The sequence below is a fragment of the Mus pahari genome, chromosome 3 (assembly GCF_900095145.1).
Source record: "Mus pahari chromosome 3, PAHARI_EIJ_v1.1, whole genome shotgun sequence".
Taxonomy (NCBI): domain Eukaryota; kingdom Metazoa; phylum Chordata; class Mammalia; order Rodentia; family Muridae; genus Mus; species Mus pahari.
This window is the reverse complement of record NC_034592.1, coordinates 46,431,596-46,451,670: the sequence shown is the minus strand read 5'-3', so window position 1 is coordinate 46,451,670 and position 20,075 is coordinate 46,431,596. Positions and strand designations below refer to the sequence as shown.

The 20,075-nt window shown below is 38.7% G+C and overlaps 1 protein-coding gene and 1 non-coding gene across 20 annotated transcripts in view; one reads left to right on the top strand and one right to left on the bottom strand.

Annotated features, from left to right (window-relative positions):
* Positions 1-20,075, top strand: part of Baz2b (bromodomain adjacent to zinc finger domain 2B) — a 306,980-nt gene that overhangs the window by 246,284 nt on the left and 40,621 nt on the right. For 17 of the 19 annotated variants that reach the window (XM_029536235.1, XM_029536246.1, XM_021191954.2 and 14 more), the window contains 6 exons: positions 54-338; positions 1,584-1,644; positions 2,348-2,456; positions 12,795-13,005; positions 18,076-18,168; positions 18,284-18,345. In XM_029536235.1, coding sequence (XP_029392095.1) covers positions 54-338; positions 1,584-1,644; positions 2,348-2,456; positions 12,795-13,005; positions 18,076-18,168; positions 18,284-18,345 — 821 coding nt within the window. The remainder of the gene's footprint in view (positions 1-53; positions 339-1,583; positions 1,645-2,347; positions 2,457-12,794; positions 13,006-18,075; positions 18,169-18,283; positions 18,346-20,075) is intronic. The other 2 variants (XM_029536248.1, XM_029536247.1) reach the window with 1 other exon arrangement.
* On the bottom strand, positions 10,978-11,084 carry LOC115063789. The gene has a single exon (XR_003843649.1). It is a non-coding gene; the product is annotated as a U6 spliceosomal RNA (small nuclear RNA).

Sequence of the window (20,075 nt, the reverse complement as noted above, 5' to 3'; positions counted from 1 at the left end):
TGCAAACTGCCTGTGATTGGTTGTGGCCTATACCAGTGCTCTTTACTTCCCAGAATCAGGTAGCAATTCAGAGTCAGATTCAGAAGGCTCAGAAGACGACGACGAGAAAGACCAGGAGGAATCAGATAGTGACACTGAAGGCGAGAAACCTGCTGTGAACCTGACCCAGACCAGCTCCTCTGCCAAAAGCCCTCCCTCCAGTCTCACAGCGCACTCAGCACCTCACCTCCACATAGGAAGCCCCCCAGGCTCTGCTCCTGCTGCCCTGTGCTCTGAGTCCCAGCCTCCTGCTTTTCTTGGCACTTCTTCTTCCACACTCACTTCAAGTCCACACTCTGGTATCTACAGTTTATTTTTATCGATGTAATGTAAAAATCAGACTGCAGCGAGGATTGCTATTTGCACAGGTTTCTGGAGACAATCTCATTGTAATCATATACTGTGACTAGATTTTAACCACTGAGCCATCTCTCCAGCCCCCAAATTATTTATTTATTTCTAAGTGCATTAGTGTTTTGCCCCTGGAACTGGAGTCACAGACAGTTGTTAAGCTGTCATGTGGGTGCTGAGAATTGAACCCGGGTCCTTTGGAAGAGCAGCCAGTGCTCTTAACCAACATCTAGATTTTAAATTGGCCAAGAAACATGTATTTTAGAAGATTTAATCCATTGCCTGATATTTTAAAAATTTCCCCCATGATTTCTATTTTAAGATTATAATTAATATCCCTCTTGATTTTTGAGTCCTTACATTTTTGATGTTTATCCTTTAGTTTAGAATTTGATTTTTTTTGTGCTTTGTATGAAATTACTTGGACAACTAAATGCCCACACACTCACTGTATAGTCTAAATCATTTTTTGGAGTGAATGGCATTCTTAGTCAATAGCATATGATCTTTTTACCTGTTTGATTTATTTACAAACTTGTAGGCATTTTCATGAAAAGGTTCCATTTAACAATCCAATATTGATACTCCGAATTCTCATTAATAACTAAGAAAGCATGAGTTTATTTTCTACCATTTTACTTAGTCTGCTCTGATTGACACTTTCTAATCTTTGCTTTTACTTTCAATAATCAAGCATGATGTCCTACTCATTTAATATATGTTGGTATTTGTGAAACCTATATTTTGCCTTTAAAATGTACCTATAACCACAATCCTCTCCTGTGCGGTTTTAATTAATTAATTAAAGGCCTGGTACTGTTTTGGGCTATGGATATATATATGCACATAGAAATTAAATTGTCTTTAAATATTTGAGCCAACCTTTAACGTTTGTAGCAACTGTCTGAAAAGCCCCAGCTGTCCTGCCCCTCCTGGTCGGCTTTCCTATTAATTATCAGTCGGGGAGAAGCTGCTGTGTCAGAGCTGCTGTAGAGAAAGCCCGTTGTCTGTCTTAGGCCAGAAGGGGGAAAACGTATCTTATGTAGTATGCTCAGGTGAAAAAAACTAGAAAGAATACATTTTTCATAACTATACAAAGAATCCATCATTAGAACATGTATGGAGTTTCTGAACAATCATGCAGCTGTCCTTTGTATGCTGAACACTCATGTTCTGGCTGACTTTTCTTAAAGGTACATCCAAACGAAGAAGAGTGGCAGATGAGCAGGAGCTACGTATCCCTCTGGACTACAGGTAGGCAGCAGGCGGCTTTCCCGCCAGTCCTGTGTGTTTCCACCGGCTCGACTTTCCCTTCTCACCTCTCTACATAGTCACTCATTGATTAGAGAAGAGGAGCTATAACAAGGGGCAAAATGTTGACTTCCAAGAAAACTGAAAAGTGTACCCAGGATGAAGGTGATGAAGTTGATGCAGGGTTCAGAGGGGCTCCTGTGACTGAACCAGCAGCCAGTCCAGTGTCAAAGAGCAGGCGCCATTGTATCAGTCGGCTGCTAAGACAAGGGACAGTGAAAGATGTTGGAAGGGCAGAAGTAGTCAAGGGGAGATTAGTTTAACGGGTTCTAGTTACAAGTAGCAGTTTAGCTAGCGTGTATACATAGAGAGGCGTGTGTGTGCTCTCCATACTTGGAGCTTTCTGCTCTTACACAGTATATGTGCCTTTCCCACTCCTCAAATGTCTTAGTCCAGCATGATTTCTATAATACTTGACAGTTGAATGTTTCCAAGACGACTCTTTAATTTTGTTGGTGAATTAGCTTTAAAAATATAAATCATTTCAATAATAGATGTATTTAGGTTATATACGTGTCTATTTTTGTTTTTATTTTTTAATGTTTTCTGAATAACATGTGTACTTTTTTCAACTTTTTAAAATAAATATCTTTAAATTAGGTATCTTATAATGCTCTTTTTTTTTTTTTTTTTTTTAAATTTGTAGCTGGCAGAGGGAGACAAGGGTGAGAAACTTTGGTGGGCGCCTTCCAGGAGAAGTTGCATATTATGCTCCGTGTGGAAAGAAGCTGAGGCAGTACCCTGATGTGATAAAGGTAAGCACTGCTCTCCACCTTCCGCGCGCGCTCAATTGCTCCTAATTAAGCATACTAATGCAGAGGGAAAATGCACTTCTTTGTCAGATGGAGTTCCTCAGTACAAAGTGGTCTCTTGTATGGGTCTGATGTCCTTAACCTAAAGTGCTCTCCCAAATATAGCCTCATCATGAAATTTTCAAAACATTAATGTCTTGAAAGCTAGCTGCACATCAAAGCTGGCTTGTAATTATTAAAACCTGAGGCGGAAAAAATGTGATTTTTTTTTTTCCAGTATCTCAGCAGCAATTGCTGGAGTAATGAATATGACAAAGGGCAATTTTAGCTTCAGTGTAAAACTAGGAAAGGGTTTCGATGGACGGCAGAATCTGCCTTTTAAAGAAGTCTTTGAACCAGAAGTAGCACCTTAACCTAAATGCAGTAAGCCTCTCTGCTCTAGAGAGCGGCCTTTCCTAACTCACTCCTACAGTTAGACATGTACCATTCTGACGGCCGTTCACCAAGACCTTGCTGTCCTGAGCAACAGAGAGCGTGATGTCGTGGCTGGTTTTCATATTAAGTAAAGTTTTCTGCTTATTAATTGCGCCAACAATTTTGTACTTTATGTAAGTATAAGAAATCTGTAGTGTTAGTGTCAAGTTTTACCCCAGTAAGGTAAAGCAGTTTTGGAAAAACCAGTTTGAATTGGCAATTCATGAGACACTGTAAAGAGAGTTTTGAAAGCCATATGGCGCGTGGACAGGATCGGGTCCATCTGATCGCTCCATGTGGTGTGAGCCATTGTTAACATTTCTTTTTAAATTTGGTAAGTCAAGATCCTTAGTATTTGATGAGTAGAAATTCTAATGTTTTATAGGAATTTACCTTTAAATTCATTATGCACATTTGTGAATTAAATGTACAACCCTATACTGACTCTCCAAAAACAACTTCCAAGAAAGCCTCCCTCATCTCTGTGATCTCCCCTTCAGTCTGTCCCTTTGCCCCTATGTTTACTTGGAAATGTTTATTAACTTTCTCTTACTATTTACGAGCCCCATTGAGAGAGTCTCTGATTTAGGGAGTGGTGAAACGTAGATTCTTGTTAGCCATTTTCATTCAATTTCTTTACTTATCATATACAGACAATAGTATTTCTGCCTCGTGAGATTATGGCAAAGCTAACATGAAATAATACACAAGAAAATGTTTCAAACAGTTTCAGGTGCTCAGCAAGGTAGAGGAGACCCTTCTTTTCTTGATTGAGACTCTCCCTCTTTGGACCAATTTTAAGGCACAGAAATATTTTCTTTCTTCTTTCTTTCTTTCTTTCTTTCTTTCTTTCTTTCTTTCTTTCTTTCTTTCTTTCTTTCTTTCTTTCCTTGCTTCATTTTGTTTCAGATTTTTGAGACAGGGTTTCTCTATGCAGTCCTGGCTGTCCTGAAACTCAGTTTTATTTATTTTTCAGGAACTACTATTTTCTCTGTTTAAAGGGAGTTGTTTCTATCTTGTCCTAGACTTCAGTGCAGGGCCTTAGATTGCTGAGAAGGAAGATGAAGCAAATCCCACCAAGGTCACACAGCCACAGTGTGGCAGGTGTGTGTAAAGGTGTGTGTGTCAGCCTAGGGACCAGTGACCGAGGGAGCAAGCAAGCCGGAGCTGAAGAGTTGGAGCTGAAGACTTGCCCTTGCGGATACAGAACCCTCCCCATTGTCCCCAGAGTCGCATGCCCTGTGCAGCTTTATTGTTTACAAGACCAAAAAATTTTGATTTTTTTTAAAAATTTCTGCATATAAGTGTATTTTAGGGTTTCTTATTTTGAATTATTAAAGTTTAATTTTTAAATTTCATCTCAGTTTGTCACCAGATTTTTTTTAAACTTAATGAACCACAGTGAATATATTCCCTACATACTAACTTAATTGGTTAGCACAAACATTTTAGAAGGCAAGAACATTTAGAAATTCTTATTTTTGACTTTTGGTTTATGTTTCATGTCTTTATTTGTTTTATTTATAACAAAATCATCTTTATGTTTTTTATTTCAATAGATTTTTGTTGAGAGGAAAGCTAATTGTTATTCAATACATGAAGGATTTTTGTTATTGTATCAATAATAATTAGACTTGATCTATAAAGCCTCATTACACAGAGCATAATGTTCTTTGATATTCATTCACTTTGTATTAAACACAATCAGTGTTCTTCCAAATGCATAGTGTCTTGTTGAAATCAATTCCAGTTAAGAACTTAGATGAGTTACTGAAGCTGTAACATGTTCAGTTAACAAATTTTCTGAGAGTGTGCAGGGAAGATAATACAAATATGAGATCACTTTTTAGTTCAGAAAAAAATTAGTAAGCGAAATTTAACTTTAAGGTCCTTTGAGAGAGCTGTGATTAAAGGTATCCGATAGAATGCTTTACTTAATTAGAAATGTGCATTCTTTCAAAAGTCTTAGAGGTGCAAAGCCATATATGTTTCTTTATATTGTTTTTATATGTTTAAGCATTGGATTAATTGGAAACATATAATTATATAAAAATTTTCTATGAAAATTAACAGATGTTATCATTTTGTTAGAGTACCTGATGGCAAGAGTTTTTTTATTTTAGTGATGAAAACTGAGATGTAAACCCAAAACTGTTTTATACCATTTCTCAGACTCGACCAAGGCTGCCCTCTGGCCTTGCCTTTCAGAATTCATTCCTGTTGACCACAGTTGTGTCCTAGGGGCTACCCACAGGGTAACTTGTAGGCACGATGTTCCTATAGTTATAGTCACAAAGGACTTGATCTTTAACTTCTTGGTGAGTTCCTTCTTGGTTGTGGCGGTCATATTTTGGACTTTGGGTCAGTTGCAGGCACTGTGGCACACATAGCAGTAGGAATAATCTGAGGTGTCGTCATCAATTCCCTTTGTGATAAAGGGCTTGCACTGGCATGGCATCCAACAAGACCAACACCACATTCCCAGGTTTCCTGGTCATGTCGGGTTCAGCAGCAGCCAGCAGGCACAACGCAGGAAGGAAATCTGATTAGCTAACATTTTGAAGGATATTGTTTGGCACAAGTGCACTCTTATTACACAATAGTAGCTGTATTTGTATATATTTGTAACTTTATAGAAATTGTAGCCGGGTGGTGGTGGCGCACGCCTTTATTTAATCCCAGCACTCGGGAGGCAGAGGCAGNCAGATTTCTGAGTTCGATGCCACCCTGGTCTACAAAGTGAGTTCCAGGACAGCCAGGGCTATACAGAGAAACCCTGTCTCGAAAAACCACAAAAAAAAAAAAAAAAAAAAAAAAAAAAAAAAAAAAAATTGTATAGAAGTTTGATAGCTAACCTTATAGTAAAAACAAAACTGCAGATACACACACACACACACACACACACACACACACATTCCAAAAGGAGCCTAGTATACCGTTGTGTCCCTACAGTCCCCATAGAGAAAGGAAGAAAGATTGCAGATTTGAGGCAACCCTGGTCTGTATATTGGATCTGTGTCTTAAAGTATAATAATAACAGTAAAATCCATAACAGTGGGAAAATATAAATATATCAAAATTGATCATGGTTTTAATTGGTCATGGTAATTCCTGCTAGAAGGTAATGTTTGAAGTGATAAAATATAATTTTGTAAAATTTAACCATTTTTATTTAGTATTCAGGAGCTTAAGTTAGTAATCATATATGTATTTGACAATAGCAAACATGTGTTGAAAATAGTGATTGTGTATATTACAGGATAAGCAGTGAGAGCCATTTTAAGTGTGTCAAAATTTAAGTGAAGAACCATAGTATAATAGTTATCTTTTAAACAACTAAAACAGATGTCCTTAATTCCAGAGAAGTAGGCTATAAAAGGAACGAGACCAGACAAACTTTTATTCATTAAGTGTGGTTAGCCTTGTGCTAGCCAGATTTCAAATGCTCTTAGCAGTTTCCATAAAGTCCCACCTTTTAGGGGAGCTGACTTCCTCTAAGAAGCAGTGATGCACTGAAGGCCAGGCCCTGCCAGCCGGCTGCCTCTGCTCAGTCTCTGTCGGATTGGCCTCCGTGCCTAGCTTAGAAAGGATGCCAGTACATTTGTCTTTACAGAGTTCTGTTCCGTTGCATCATAAAAACGTGTCGGTCCTTACGTTTGTCATCAGTTTTATTTTATTTCACTGGTTTTGGTTACCAAAGTAATAGAAATGTTTGTGCTGGCTCGGTTTTGGTAAGTTTGGAAGTCGTTCCTTTTATCCGCATTTACCTCTAGGAATATAGGAAGGCCTCACAGTGAGGCGGCAGAGCTGTTAACGCGGATTGATTGAAATGTCCGGTGACGCACCCTGATAAGTTTTTGTGTGAACTGTGGTAGCTAAGAGTAACTTTTTTAAATGGTTCCGTATTATTCCCTGAGTAAGTTTAGAGGCACTGGGACATTGAATGTCTACTCTAATTCAGTCGAAAGAAAGAGAGAGAGAGAGAGAGAGAGAGAGAGAGAGAGAGAGAGAGAGAGAGAGAGAGAGAGAGAGAGAGAGAGAAAAGAGAGAGAAAAGAGAGAGAAAGGAAGGAAGGAAGGAAGGAAGGAAGGAAGGAAGGAAGGAAGGAAGGAAGGAAGGAAGGAAGAAGGGAAGAAGGAAGGAAACAGTAAAGAGCCCCCCCGGAGGGCATAGGGGAGGAGAGATGGACCGAGAAGTAGTCATGATTCAGAAACTCTCTGAGACTGTTTTTGAAGGATTCTATTTAGTGGCGTAATGCCATAAGTAAAGTAAAATGTATTTCTTTCAGAGAATGGTCATTTTTAAAATCACTTTATAAATATTTATGACAAATGTCCCCAATTTTCCCCAAAGACATTTCTTTCTACAAAGGAAATTGTGAACATGACTGTTGCTGTAGACATGAAGTTGAAAGTATAAATTTGGAGAAAAAACTAATTTTGATGGAGAAACCAAATAGTCCATTAAAATACAAGTTACAAAGAAGCATGTTATTACCTGGTGGATATCGTACCAATCTGCTGGCTTCAGCCACAGTGAAAAGTAAAAGAAGCCATTGTAATTATTTGGGCAACGCTTTACCTTAGGCACAATTATATAGTGACAATAATTATTTTAAATTAAGTGAAGAACTAAAGACTGCGAGTCAACAACCAGAGTTCTAATCTGGCTCTGCTGTTAACTGCCGCCCCTGTACAACCCTGCCCGGGCACATATGGACTCTGGGAACATGACCAATCGGCACGGACAGGGCGGGAGTGTGGAGATTTATGTCAGGGATTTACCAGGTAGGACTGTAGTGCCTAAGCCCGCGTGCAGGGCTATGGGAGGCCATTCTGACCTTAAAGTCACTTCTTTTCACATTCTTTCTTTTCTGAACTAGATGCAGAAATCATTCAGTCCTCTAAACTTGTGGTCTCAGCGCTCATGGATGTAGTCATTGGGACAGCATAATCAACGCTGCGCCTTTCTCCACTCTGTTTAATGGTCACCACCTCTCTTCTCCCAGACAGGGAAGGCTATTTTTGGTCTTGTATAGCTCTTAAATGCTACTCAAAATAGAGTGTAGCACTAATGGACTGTGTAACTAGGGGAGACCAAGGCTTCCCAGTGCCCTTCATGTGAACTACATTGAGCTAAGTGTTTCTTGGGAGGTAGAGAGCAATGGAAAAGAAACACCAAACAGGATTTTACTTTGCTTCACAGTAATTTTAGCATTTTATTTATTTTGTTAAAGATTTATTTATAAGTACACTGTAGCTGTCTTCAGACGCATCAGAAGAAGTGTCAGATCTCATTACAGGTGGTTGTGAGCCACCATGTTGTTACTGGGATTTGAACTCAGGACCTTCGGAAGAGCAGTCATTGCTCTTACCACTGAACCATCTCACCAGCCCTCATTTTAGCATTTTAATTAAATTATAAGTTGTGAAAAATCTTTTGAAAAGTATTTGCTACATGTGCTTTGCTCATGTCCTATGACTTTTCTTAGAAGTGTAATCCATGCAACTGAGCATCTCATGTCATAGGAAAGCACTAATGCCTATTTAATTCCCTCACCTGAAATGGAAATCCACATCCCAGGTCTTTCACATCCCTCCTCTTCTGAATTAGACAGATGTCTCAGCCCTTGAGAGCACGTGCTGCTCTGTACAGGACCTGGGCTCTGTTCCCAGCTTCTCCACTGCAGCTCATAGCCACAGATGACTCAAGTTCCAGGGGGTCCTCGCCTTCTTCAGCCTCTGCGAGCACCAGGCATGCATGCAGTACACTTATATATTGACTGGCAAACATCCAGAAACATAAAATAAGTTTAAAAAAAAAAAAAAGCCTTTTTTTTTTAGGTATGACATTCTGAATGTCTCATGTAAACCGTTAGAAAGTAAGAGATTCCGAAAGTGCATTTTTAGAGGGAAGCTTTGGTTTTGGTTTTAAGTTGTTTTTAAGCTGTTGTTAAATTTACTAAAAGTTGTTTAAGGATAAGTCTGGTAAATAATCTAATCGATAAATGACTATAAGAGGTCTAAAAATGTGCCTTAATCTAGATTTCAACCGTAGACCACAGTTCTTTTTCTTCTAAGAGACAAGGATGTAAGATGATAAAGACCCTGTTAATGCCACGTGTGCTGTGGTGGTACAGACCTTTAACCCTAGGAGAGACAGATGGTTGAGTTTGAAGCCAGTGTGATCTACAAAATAATTTCCAAGCCAAGCAAGCAAGATCCTCTGTGGGGACAAAAATCCCTCATTCAATTAAAAAGTACCACCGTCTCAAGTGTTACCATGGAAAATCAGCTGTTGGAGGAAAGGATGGAATAGCGCCACACTAGAGCCTTAATGATGCTGGAATCAATGTCACCTAAGTGATGTGGTCCTGAATCACCCACACTAGCAGAGCCTGAGCCTCGGGAACATTTTTAATGTGCTGCTGTTCTGGGGCTGGAGAGATGGTTTCACAGTAGGATCGCTAGCTACTCTTCCAGAGTCCAAGGGTCTGACTCCTAGCACCCAAATGGTGGCTACACCCACTTTCTAACTCCAGCTCCAGGGCATCCAGTACCCTCTTATGGACTCTGCAGGTACCATAAGTGGTGCCCATACATATGACAAAATACCCATATGTACACATAACATTTTTTTCATGCTGGTTTTTGGACTGGAAAAATGACTTAGTGGGGAAGGGAACTAAAGAACCCAGGTCATGGTGGACAAAGTGAGCCGGTGTGATACACACAAACAGGGTGTGTCACACACACGTCAATAAGTAATACATTTTTAAAACTTAGAAATGTTGTGCCTTTTCCTTCAGGGAGGGGATCCTGGGTGATTGACAGTGTACCACACAACACATACTTCGAGAGTCTGACTCTAAAAAGAATTCACTTTTGTCATTTGACAGAACAGTGTCTCTTACTGCGTATTTCCTTTATATGTTATTCATTTTGTTCAGTCTTCTTAAATGAAATGGAGTAAAAATTAATAATGCTCAGAAAAGGGATTGTAAAATAATAAATATAATCTTTGACCATCTCCATGATATCATCTCGTTTTATAAGTATTTTAAAATCTTAATCACAAAAGATTATTTCTAGGAAACACTTTTTTCTTAAACCTTAAAAATTAATGGGGGACAAAAAAGAGCATTGTAGCTAATGCTGGGTAACCAAAGCCAACCTCTCATTTAAGCTAACTTTTTAACTATAACTTCTGACTCACAAGAGTCATGAACCAAGTATTAGCGGTTAAATTTGATTTTCCTATAAAAGTGGTTACCTAGAGCCAAGCTGTAAGTTATGTTCTTACCCACAGCTATTTGGCTGTTCAATTAATTAAAGCTGTGCTATAAGCCTGAGATCTCCTAACCATTCTTGTATTGTTTTCTGAAACCCAAGAGTTGGGTGATATTATATCTAACCCTGTGTATGCCATTTCATTAAAAAGTATTTGCTTTTTAACTCCAAGGGCACAAATGTAAACCAACATACTCTCTTTCTTTGACTCAAACAGATTTTCCCCAAGTAGCTTTAAAAGTAATTATATAAAAATTATATTTGAATAAAAAGGTAATCATATAATATCCATAAATATTGGCTTGAAACAGATTTTCCTGTTAGTCAGATACTTTAAAGACAGAATTACAGTGCTTACCGACTCCTTAGTATGCTTTCTTTGTGATGCCATCACAAATGTCACTTGTATTTATTTATTTTGTGATCTGTGTGATACATGCTGCTGTGGTGCCTAAAGTTGTACCCATAAAGTGACAACCTAACCTAATAAGTTTCCCAGCCTGCTCTAACCATCTGTGCTGGTGGCTTTCTTCCGATGTCATATGTGGTATGAAATGCAGTCAGTAGTTTTTCGGTTCTGTTGACTTTATTTTAATCTTTAGGGGGGAAATCTTTTTTTTTTTAAACATTTTTATTAGATATTTTCTTCATTTACATTTCTTTTTTTAAATCAAACAAAACAGTTTATTTATTGTTTATATGAAATTCTCCTGATTATTTTTTTAACATTTTTTATTATTATTATTTTCTTTATTTACATTAAAAATATGGAACGCTTCACTAATTTGCATGTCATCCTTGCGCAGGGGCCATGCTAATCTTCTCTGTATCGTTCCAATTTTAGTATATGTGCTGCCGAAGCAAGCACGGGAAATCTTTCAACATTCAGATCACTGAAGAAAGAACGAGTGTTCGATACTGCTTTTAGCAAGCAGATGTGGAATATACTCACTAGTTTTTTTTCGTCCCAAGTTTGGCTTGATATAGTCCTGAATGATGTGATCAGTTATTCATCAACTTATATAATTTATACTTACATATCAAAAGCATGTCATGTCACAGTGTGATAGTTTGGGGCTGTTTTTAGATTGAGTCACAGTTTTTTCCTGGCTTTCTCTGTACCTCTAATCTCACTGGCTTGAGATCTGTGAGCTATAACAGAAGATCAGTAAACAGCGTCAGAGACATTGTGACGATCAAGGTGCATAATGCCTTTAGTGTGCCTGAAACAAACCAGGACTTGTACTGTGAATTTCTATTTTCTACTCTTTTGCCAACTCTATTTGTAATTAACAGGTTCAGTCTTTACACTTAAATAGTTGGGGTTTTATTCTTGATGCTTTCAAACATCAGTATATTTTACAATTTTCAGTTTTTACAATCTCAAGTTTGTTTGAATCAATTGCCATTTGAAGCTGATAAATTGATACACCTTTTAAAGTCTACTTAATTTTCCTATATTGTTCATTGAACTTGTTATAATTAATTTGTTGACGAGGCCAAATTATTCGTTGGCTCCCTACAGGCTGGGTTTCATAGGTATTTTCTTTTCTTTTCTTTTCTTTTTTTTTTTTAAGATTTATTTATTTATTATATGTAAGTACACTGTGGCTGTCTTCAGACACTCCAGAAGAGGGAGTCAGATCTTGTTAAGGATGGTTGTGAGCCACCATGTGGTTGCTGGGATTTGAACTCCGGACCTTCGGAAGAGCAGTCGGGTGCTCTTACCCGCTGAGCCATCTCACCAGCCCCTCATGGGTATTTTCAAGAGATGCTTCTCACCCAAGCTTGCCTTTAAAGCTATGGTGATTAAATCTAGAATCTTGATCAAATCAAGGTTAGCCTGGGGGTAGGAGCAAGATCACAAGTGACATGCCCCTCCCCACAGTGATTGCAGACCACATCACTTAGGTGACATTGATTCCAGCATCATTAAGGCTCTAGTGTGGCGCTATTCCATCCTTTCCTCCAACAGCTGATTTTACATGGTAACACTTGAGATACTGGTACTTTTTAATTGAATGAGGGATTTTTTTTTCCCCCCACTTGCTTGCTTGGCTTGGAAATTACTTTGTAGATCACACTGGCTTCACACTGGTGTTGGCATGCTTGTCTCTTTTTAATGCAAGGCAACCATCCAAGGGTAACTGTTACTTCATTAACAATTACAATAGACTAATATTGTAACTTTCTATTTCATGTATTAGCTATAATACTTATGTAGGAGAAAGTAACCATTGAGAAAAACCCATAGGGAAGTAATCACATAAATAATACTTTCAATTATCTACCAACTGGCAGTTATATTTAGAAGTGATGGTTATGTTATATCTCTGTATGCTTATAAATATAGATGCAAATCAATCTCTACTTAATTGAGGTATACATGATTTAAATAAGAATATTAAAGTTATACTGTAGAATATGAAAAATTGCTAATCTAAATTTAGTTTTTAAAAGTTAAATTTCATATTAGCCTTATAAATTAAAAAAATAATTATTTTAACTAGAATTTTCTATTATGTTGATATTCATTTTTGTTTCGTTTTTAATGCTCCTGTAATTTATTCCACAAAAGGGAATGCAGTGGTGTCTTTTGAAAGAAGAGGATGTCATTCCTCGTATCAGGGCAATGGACGGCCGAAGAGGAAGACCATCCAATCCCGATAGACCCAGAGCAAGAGAGGAATCCAGAATGAAGCGCCGGAAGGGTCGGCCTCCCAATGTTGGCAGTGCGGAATTCCTGGATAACACAGATGCGAAATTACTAAGGAAACTGCAGGCTCAAGGTAGGAAGCATTCGTTGTCTGTCACTAATGGTCATATGAAAATCCAATACTCATCCTTCCGGTAGTTTTGACGTGGGAGTGGTTGACAACTGCTGTGAGAGGAAGCAAAGAGCCCTGCTGATACGTGGAGGTATTTGAATACATAGCGTTACCTAAGAGTCTTCTTTACTGATTCACGCGCTCTGGTGCGCTACAGTCGCAAAGTGTGTTGTTATGATCTTAAGACTTGGACAAAGGGCTGGAGAGATGGCTCAAGTGGTTAAGAACACTGACTGTTCTTCCAGAGGTCCTGAGTTCAAATCCCAGCAACCGTATGGTGGCTCACAACCACCCGTAATGGATCTGATGCCTTCTTCTGGTGTGTCTGAAGGCAACTACAGTATATTCACATATATATAAAATAAATAAATAAAAAGACTTGGACAGAAAGGAATCAATCTGCACTTGCTTGGCACATGCCCTATGTTTGTGTAGCCTTCCTTCCACAATAATCTCATTAACAGCTTCCGACTCCTCGAAGTGTACATGAGAATACATCAAAAATATGTGGATTTGTGAGGTAAATTTTGAGTCAGAGAGCTCTGGTTACTGGTAAGTTACCCCAGATGGTCTGGGCATGCGTTTTTAGAATGCTCACATGGTCAGTGTATTTTATAACATCTGCTAAGGGCACCAGAGAGTATATTTATTAAGCTTAAAATTTCCCAAAGTGATCTAAATGTACTTAATATTCAGTATTATACTTCCCTTATCGTAGAACTCTTCCTGTGACCTAGGGAAGACTCAGACAAGCTGGGTTTTCTGCTGTGGGGTCTGAGGAGAAAGGCAAAGCCCTTTCCGGCTGCGTGAAGCCTCCCCTCTCATGTAAAGGTCTTGAACCCGTAAATACATACATACAGGAAAATGGTGTCTTAAATTTGTAATAGTTAAAATTACTTAAATGACTATCAGAATTTTATGTCATTATAGGAATTGTTTATTTCTATAACAAAACCAGGAAAAAATATGCAAAATATATTTGTGTTCATTGTAAATACATCATAACCCATGGAAAAGGCTCACAAAACAATTTACTTTCAAAGGAAGCTCTCATTCTCACTCCTGAGTAGATCCTCTTTCTAGAAATATGTGCACACTTCTCAACATTCCAGCCTCAGGGACTGTAAACAGCTTCTTCCGACTCACAGTCACCTAATCGCACTGACATTAACTACTGCCTAGCATCTCAGGTAGTAAAACTTTCTGCACTTTAACATAGTCAGTGTATAAATGTTACTTTGTTTAAATGAAGGCATCATCATCCTAATAAAAGAAAGGCAGTGATATATTAAAGGACAAGCATGAGTTTAAAAATTAAAGTTTTAAAAATTGTATTTTTAATTATTGTTTTCTCTCTATGTGTGTGCACACATGTGTGCATATATGTGTATGACTGTATGCATGCAACAGCACATGTATGAAGGTCAAAGGACAGCTTGCATGAGTCAGTTTTCTCCTTCCTCCACCTGGACCTTGTGGATCAGACACAGATTGTCACTCGTGGTAGGATGTAACTTCACCCACTCAGCCAACTGATGGCCCTGAGCTTTAACAATTTTATCACTAAAGCCATGACACTTCTGAAGCTTGTATAATGGTAGCCTTATTGTATTTAAAAAATGAGTGCTTGAAGTTAATTGGTAGACAAAATGTTAACTTTTCTTATGTTTTCAATTCTAATACACGTATTCTCATGTACACACAAACATAGAACATTTAAATTTGAAAAATCAGGTGTATTGTAACAAAGAAATTAATTGTATTTCATTCTCCTAGATTTCAAATTGATTTTATTCCATGATTTATTTCCCTCTTGTTGTAATGGGCTTCAATTCTACGTGTGTGTGTGTGTGTGTGTGTGTGTGTGTGCTTTCTCTACATGAAAACAAACACACAACACTTTCTTTTTTGTATACATGTATGTATTAAGGGAAGTGGCGTGGGGGGCACATTGTGAAGGTCACAGGACAAATGGCAGGAGTCGGTTCTCTCCTTTCTTTCCATGTGGGTTCACAAGATCAAATTCAGGCTGTCAGGCTTGGTGGGAACAGTCCTCATCCACAAGCATTCAACTATAAACAGTCACTACATTTGGACTAGCAAGATAACTCAGTGGGCAACGTTACAGGCCCCGTGGTCTGAGTTCTGTTCTGGGATCCCCATGTCAAGGTAGGAGTGAAGTGGGTCCCCCCATGTTGTCCTCTGACTTCTACATACCTGCCATGGGCTGCCCACAGACATACATCATACACTGAGTACAGTAATAAAAAAGTAAACAACATTGTTTAGATTTACAAATATATGAATTGTTTTGTGCTCCTTTTTTGTAGAAATATAAGCAACAATGAATCATTTAACACTATTTCAAACAGTTTAAAGGAGTTATTTGAGAGAATTCTAGAAGTTACTGTTATATATTATCATCCTACTTGGATTAAACTATTCAGAAAATATTGATTAAAATCACAGAATAGTTGAGAATATGATAAATGCAAGTTTTCAATATATTTCCAAGTGTTGTAAAACTGCGAGAACATTTAAGTTATTAGAGAAAAAAGCTTTAAATCTGACAGTGTGGATGTGACAGTGGCTTTCGGGGCATGCACGGCTTGTTAAGTGGCCAACACTAACACCTCGGGTTGTGTGCAGCTGAAAGTGGTACCTTGCACTGGATGTCACAGTAGTGCATATATCTTTTGAGTAAAATTATTGGGTTTATTAAGATATTTTCAGAATTTATGAAACCCATGCTTCAACTTATGTAGCTTCTTTTAGGAAGCTATTTTTTAAATAATTTATTGATTTTTATTTTATGTGCATTGGTGTTTTGCCTGCATGTATTCCTATATGAGGGTGTCAGATTCCTCAGAACTGAAGTTGGAGGCAGTCGTGAGCTGCCATGTGGGTCCTGGGACTTGAACCCAGGTCTTCTGAAAGAGTAGCCAGTGCTCTTGACCACTGAGCCGTCTCCCAGTTCCAGGAAACTGTTTTCTAATTACATGTACTTTTCAACTTAAGACCAAGTTGAGTCTTTCATCTATAATTCAGAAAAAACAAAGCCATTCACTTCTGAAATATTAAAATTTAAATATTGGAATGTATTTGTCTTGCATCATTGTGATACTCTTCTAGCATTTCATTATCTGAGGTTGCTGTCTCTATGTATAGTCAGTCTAGAGGTGTTTATTTCTATAGAAGATATTTTGCATAACTCAGCAAGTTTACATGCCTATGCTTTCCAAATCCTGAACATTATTGGGAGCTGGAAGTGGATTTTACCATCAGCTGTTGTGTTATCTTCCAGTAACACCAATAGTTTGCTCTATAAGGTTAGACTCTACAGAATCCACTCCCCCAGGATGGTGGGCCTTTCCAGGAGGGAAATGAGCAGGCACTTCGCTACCAAACTGTTCTGCCTGGTGTCTCTATACCTGCCCAGCATTCTGAAGTACCGCATCATTCACAGAGACGGGCACAGCAACCGTTTCACAGTTATTCTTTGAGAATTGGCAGATAGCTAAAGTTGTCAGTAATACCCTTTGAAATTTCTTTTATTAGATATTTTCTTTATTTGCATTTCAAATGTTATCCCCTGTATTAGTCAGGGTTCTCTAGAGTCACAGAATTTACAGATAGTCTCTATATAGTAAAGGAATTTATTGATGACTTACAGTCTGCAGTCCAAATCCCAACAATGNTTCAGTAGTAGCTNTGAATGGAAGTCCAAGGATCTAGCAGTTGCTGAGTCCCACANGGCAAGAAGGCGAAAGAGCGAGAGCCAGACTCCCTTCTTCCAATGTCCTTATATGGTCCCCAGCAGAAGGTGTAGCCCAGATTAAAGGTGTGTGCCACCACACCTTTAATCCCAGATGACCTTGAACTTGGAGATCTCCCTGTCTTAATCTTCTGGATTCAATCACCACTGTGTCTCAAGATCTCCATACCAAGATCCAGATCAGAAACTTCTATCTCCCAGCCTCCAGATTAGGTTCACTGGTGAGCCTTCCAATTCTGGATTGTAGTTCATTTCAAATATAGTCAAGTTGACAACCAGGAATAGCCACTACATCCCCTTTCTCAATTTCCCTCCCTCCCGGAAAGACCCTCTCACATCCTTCCTCCCTCTGCTTCTATGAGGGTGTTCCTCCACCCACCCACCCACTCCCACCTCCCTGCCCTCAATTCCTCTACACTGGGGCATCAATTGAGCCTTCATGGGACCAAGGACCTCTCCTCCCATAGATGAATGACAAGGCCATCCTCTGCTACATATGCAGCTGAAGCCGTGTATACTCCTTTGTTGATGGCTTAGTCCCAGGGAGCTCTGGGGGATCTGGTTGGTTGACATTGTTGTTCTTCCTATGGGGCTACAAACCCCTTCAGCTCCTTCAGTCCTTTCTCTAAATCCTCTACAATAGTGTCTGGGATTGTTGTCTGTATGTGGGATGGATCCCCAGGTGGCACAGTCTCTGGGTGGCCTTTCCTTTAGTCTCAGCTGTATACTTTATCTCCATATTTGCTCCTGTGAGTATTTTGTTCTCCTTCTAAGAAGGACCGAAGCACCCACACTTTGGTCTTCCTTCTTAGTGAGCTTCATATGGTCTGTGAATTGTATCCTGATTATTTGGAGCTTTTGGGCTAATATCCAGTTATCAGTGAGTGCATACCATGTGTGTTCTTTTGTGATTGGCTTATCTCACTCAGGATGATATTTTCTAGTTCATCCATTTGCCTAGGAAACTCATGGATTCATCATTTTTAATATCTGAGTAGTACTCCATTGTGTAAATGTACCACATTTTCTCTGTCGTGGGACATCTGGGTTCTTTCCAGCTCCTGGCTATTATAAATAAAGCTGCTATGAACATAGTGGAGCATGTGTCCTTTTTACATGTTGGAGCATCTTCTGTGTATATACCCAGGAGTGGTATAGCTGGGTCTTCAGGTAGTACTATGTCCAATTTTCTGAGGAACCACCAAACTTATTTCTAAAGTGGTTTGACATATTTTTTAAAATTTTTTTTCTTCCAGAAATAGCCAGACAAGCAGCACAAATAAAACTTTTGAGAAAACTTCAAAAGCAGGAACAGGCACGGGTTGCCAAAGAAGCTAAAAAGCAACAAGGTAGGAAGGGTCCTTAGGTGCACGAATCTGAAAGGTGGGCGCGGGGACTCCCAAGAGGCGGGTCCTTCCTCCTGGGTTTCTGGGTTGACAAATGTGCTTTGGTTCCCCTCAACAGCAATAATGGCTGCTGAAGAGAAGCGGAAACAGAAAGAACAGATGAAGATTATGAAGCAGCAGGTATGTTCATGCGCTGGGGCAGACTTCTAAACAGGCCTTCCGTGGGCATCCGTGTGTACATGTGCAAGACTACGTGTATATGTACATTGGTCCCACTGGCGTCTCCTGTGTAGTTACTGTTAGGCGTGAATATCTGTCTGTTTAGAAAGTTGACACCTTCTGTTACTTAAATTTTTTTCTCGTGTTTTTTTTATTTAAAAAATTTTTTAAAGATTTATTTATATGTGAATGAATGTTTGCCTGCATGTATATATTTGTACTGTGTGTGTGCCTGGTACTCATGAAGACCAGAGAGGGCATTGGATGCTCTAGAACTGGCATTACAGATAGTTATGAGCCTCCAGTGGATCATGGGACCCGAACTTCTGCAAAAGCAACCGGTGTTTTTAACTGCTAAGCCATCTCTCTCTCTGTTTTTTTTTGTTTTTTTTTTTTAATGTGGGTTTTGGAATTGAAATTTATGTTCTCATGCTTGTAAGTTAAATACTACTATCTGAGCCATCTTAACCCTCTTTACTTTTACATTTTAATTATATTTTAGAATTTTATATATCAGTGCATTTAATTTTCTTTATGCCCATCCCTCCTTCCTTCCCTGTCTTCCCATGTGTGTATGTATGATATATATATGTATATATATGTCATACACATGCACATGTATACATATGTATATGTATGTGTATATACACATATATTATAGATATGTATATATATGTATAAATACACACACACATATATGTATATATAGATACACACACACACACATATATATATGCTATCCACCCTTCTGAGTCTTGACTAGTATTGTTCATATGTACATGTGTGTAGCACTGACTTTTGGGGTATGGCCCATATAGCAAGGAGTTTGTCCGTGAAAAAAAATTGACTCTCCCTCCTTCCTAAGCCACTGGCTCCCTGTACCTCTTAACTAAAAGTAAGGTCTTGTTAGCTTTTTTCATGCCCATGCTTGGATGTCAACTGCTTTGGTGTTGTAGGCAACCCTATAATTGAGTTCCTTTGATTCCCAAAAGAAGCTATTTCCATGTAGTCCCCTGGGACTCTGGCTCTTTTGGGTTTTTTGGTTTTTTGGTTTTTTTTCTGGCCTCTTCCCAAATGTCTTCGAGCCTTGAGAGGAGTCGTTGTCTTATAGATGGGGTAGGCACTACACAGTCCCTTTTTCTGCAGTTTGACCAGTCATGCTTCCCTGTAACCTCCCCCATCTAATACAGAAACATGTTTTAGAGGGTTAACATGTTTTAGCTGTTCAAGGGTTAGTACTTAGAAGGTAGTTGCATACTGTATCAGTTTAGCAAAATGGTAACAGAGCAACCCAGCCTGGAGAAAGGAGTCCCCGTAGCAGCAGTGGCACCAGCATCTTGAGAGTGACTAACAGCTGTCTGGTTAAACTTAAGACCCATTCAGGATCGGGAACTCAGGTCTGGGAATATATATATATATTCCCCATGTATACACACACACACACATACGCATTCAAGATCCCCATTGATGGAAAGGTCATAGTCCCTAGAGGAAAACCTACAAGATCTTCCCTCATTTATGTAAGTAACATAAGTATTTTAATGTTCTTGTAGACTTTGTAACCTGGTAGATTTTCAGATTTTCTATCAGCGCAGAGAAGATATTGTTTGAACGTCCAAGTTTTAATAAGGAAATTTGGCTATTTAAAACATGCACAGTATTAGTGCCAACAGGGTGTCTCAGCTGGTAAA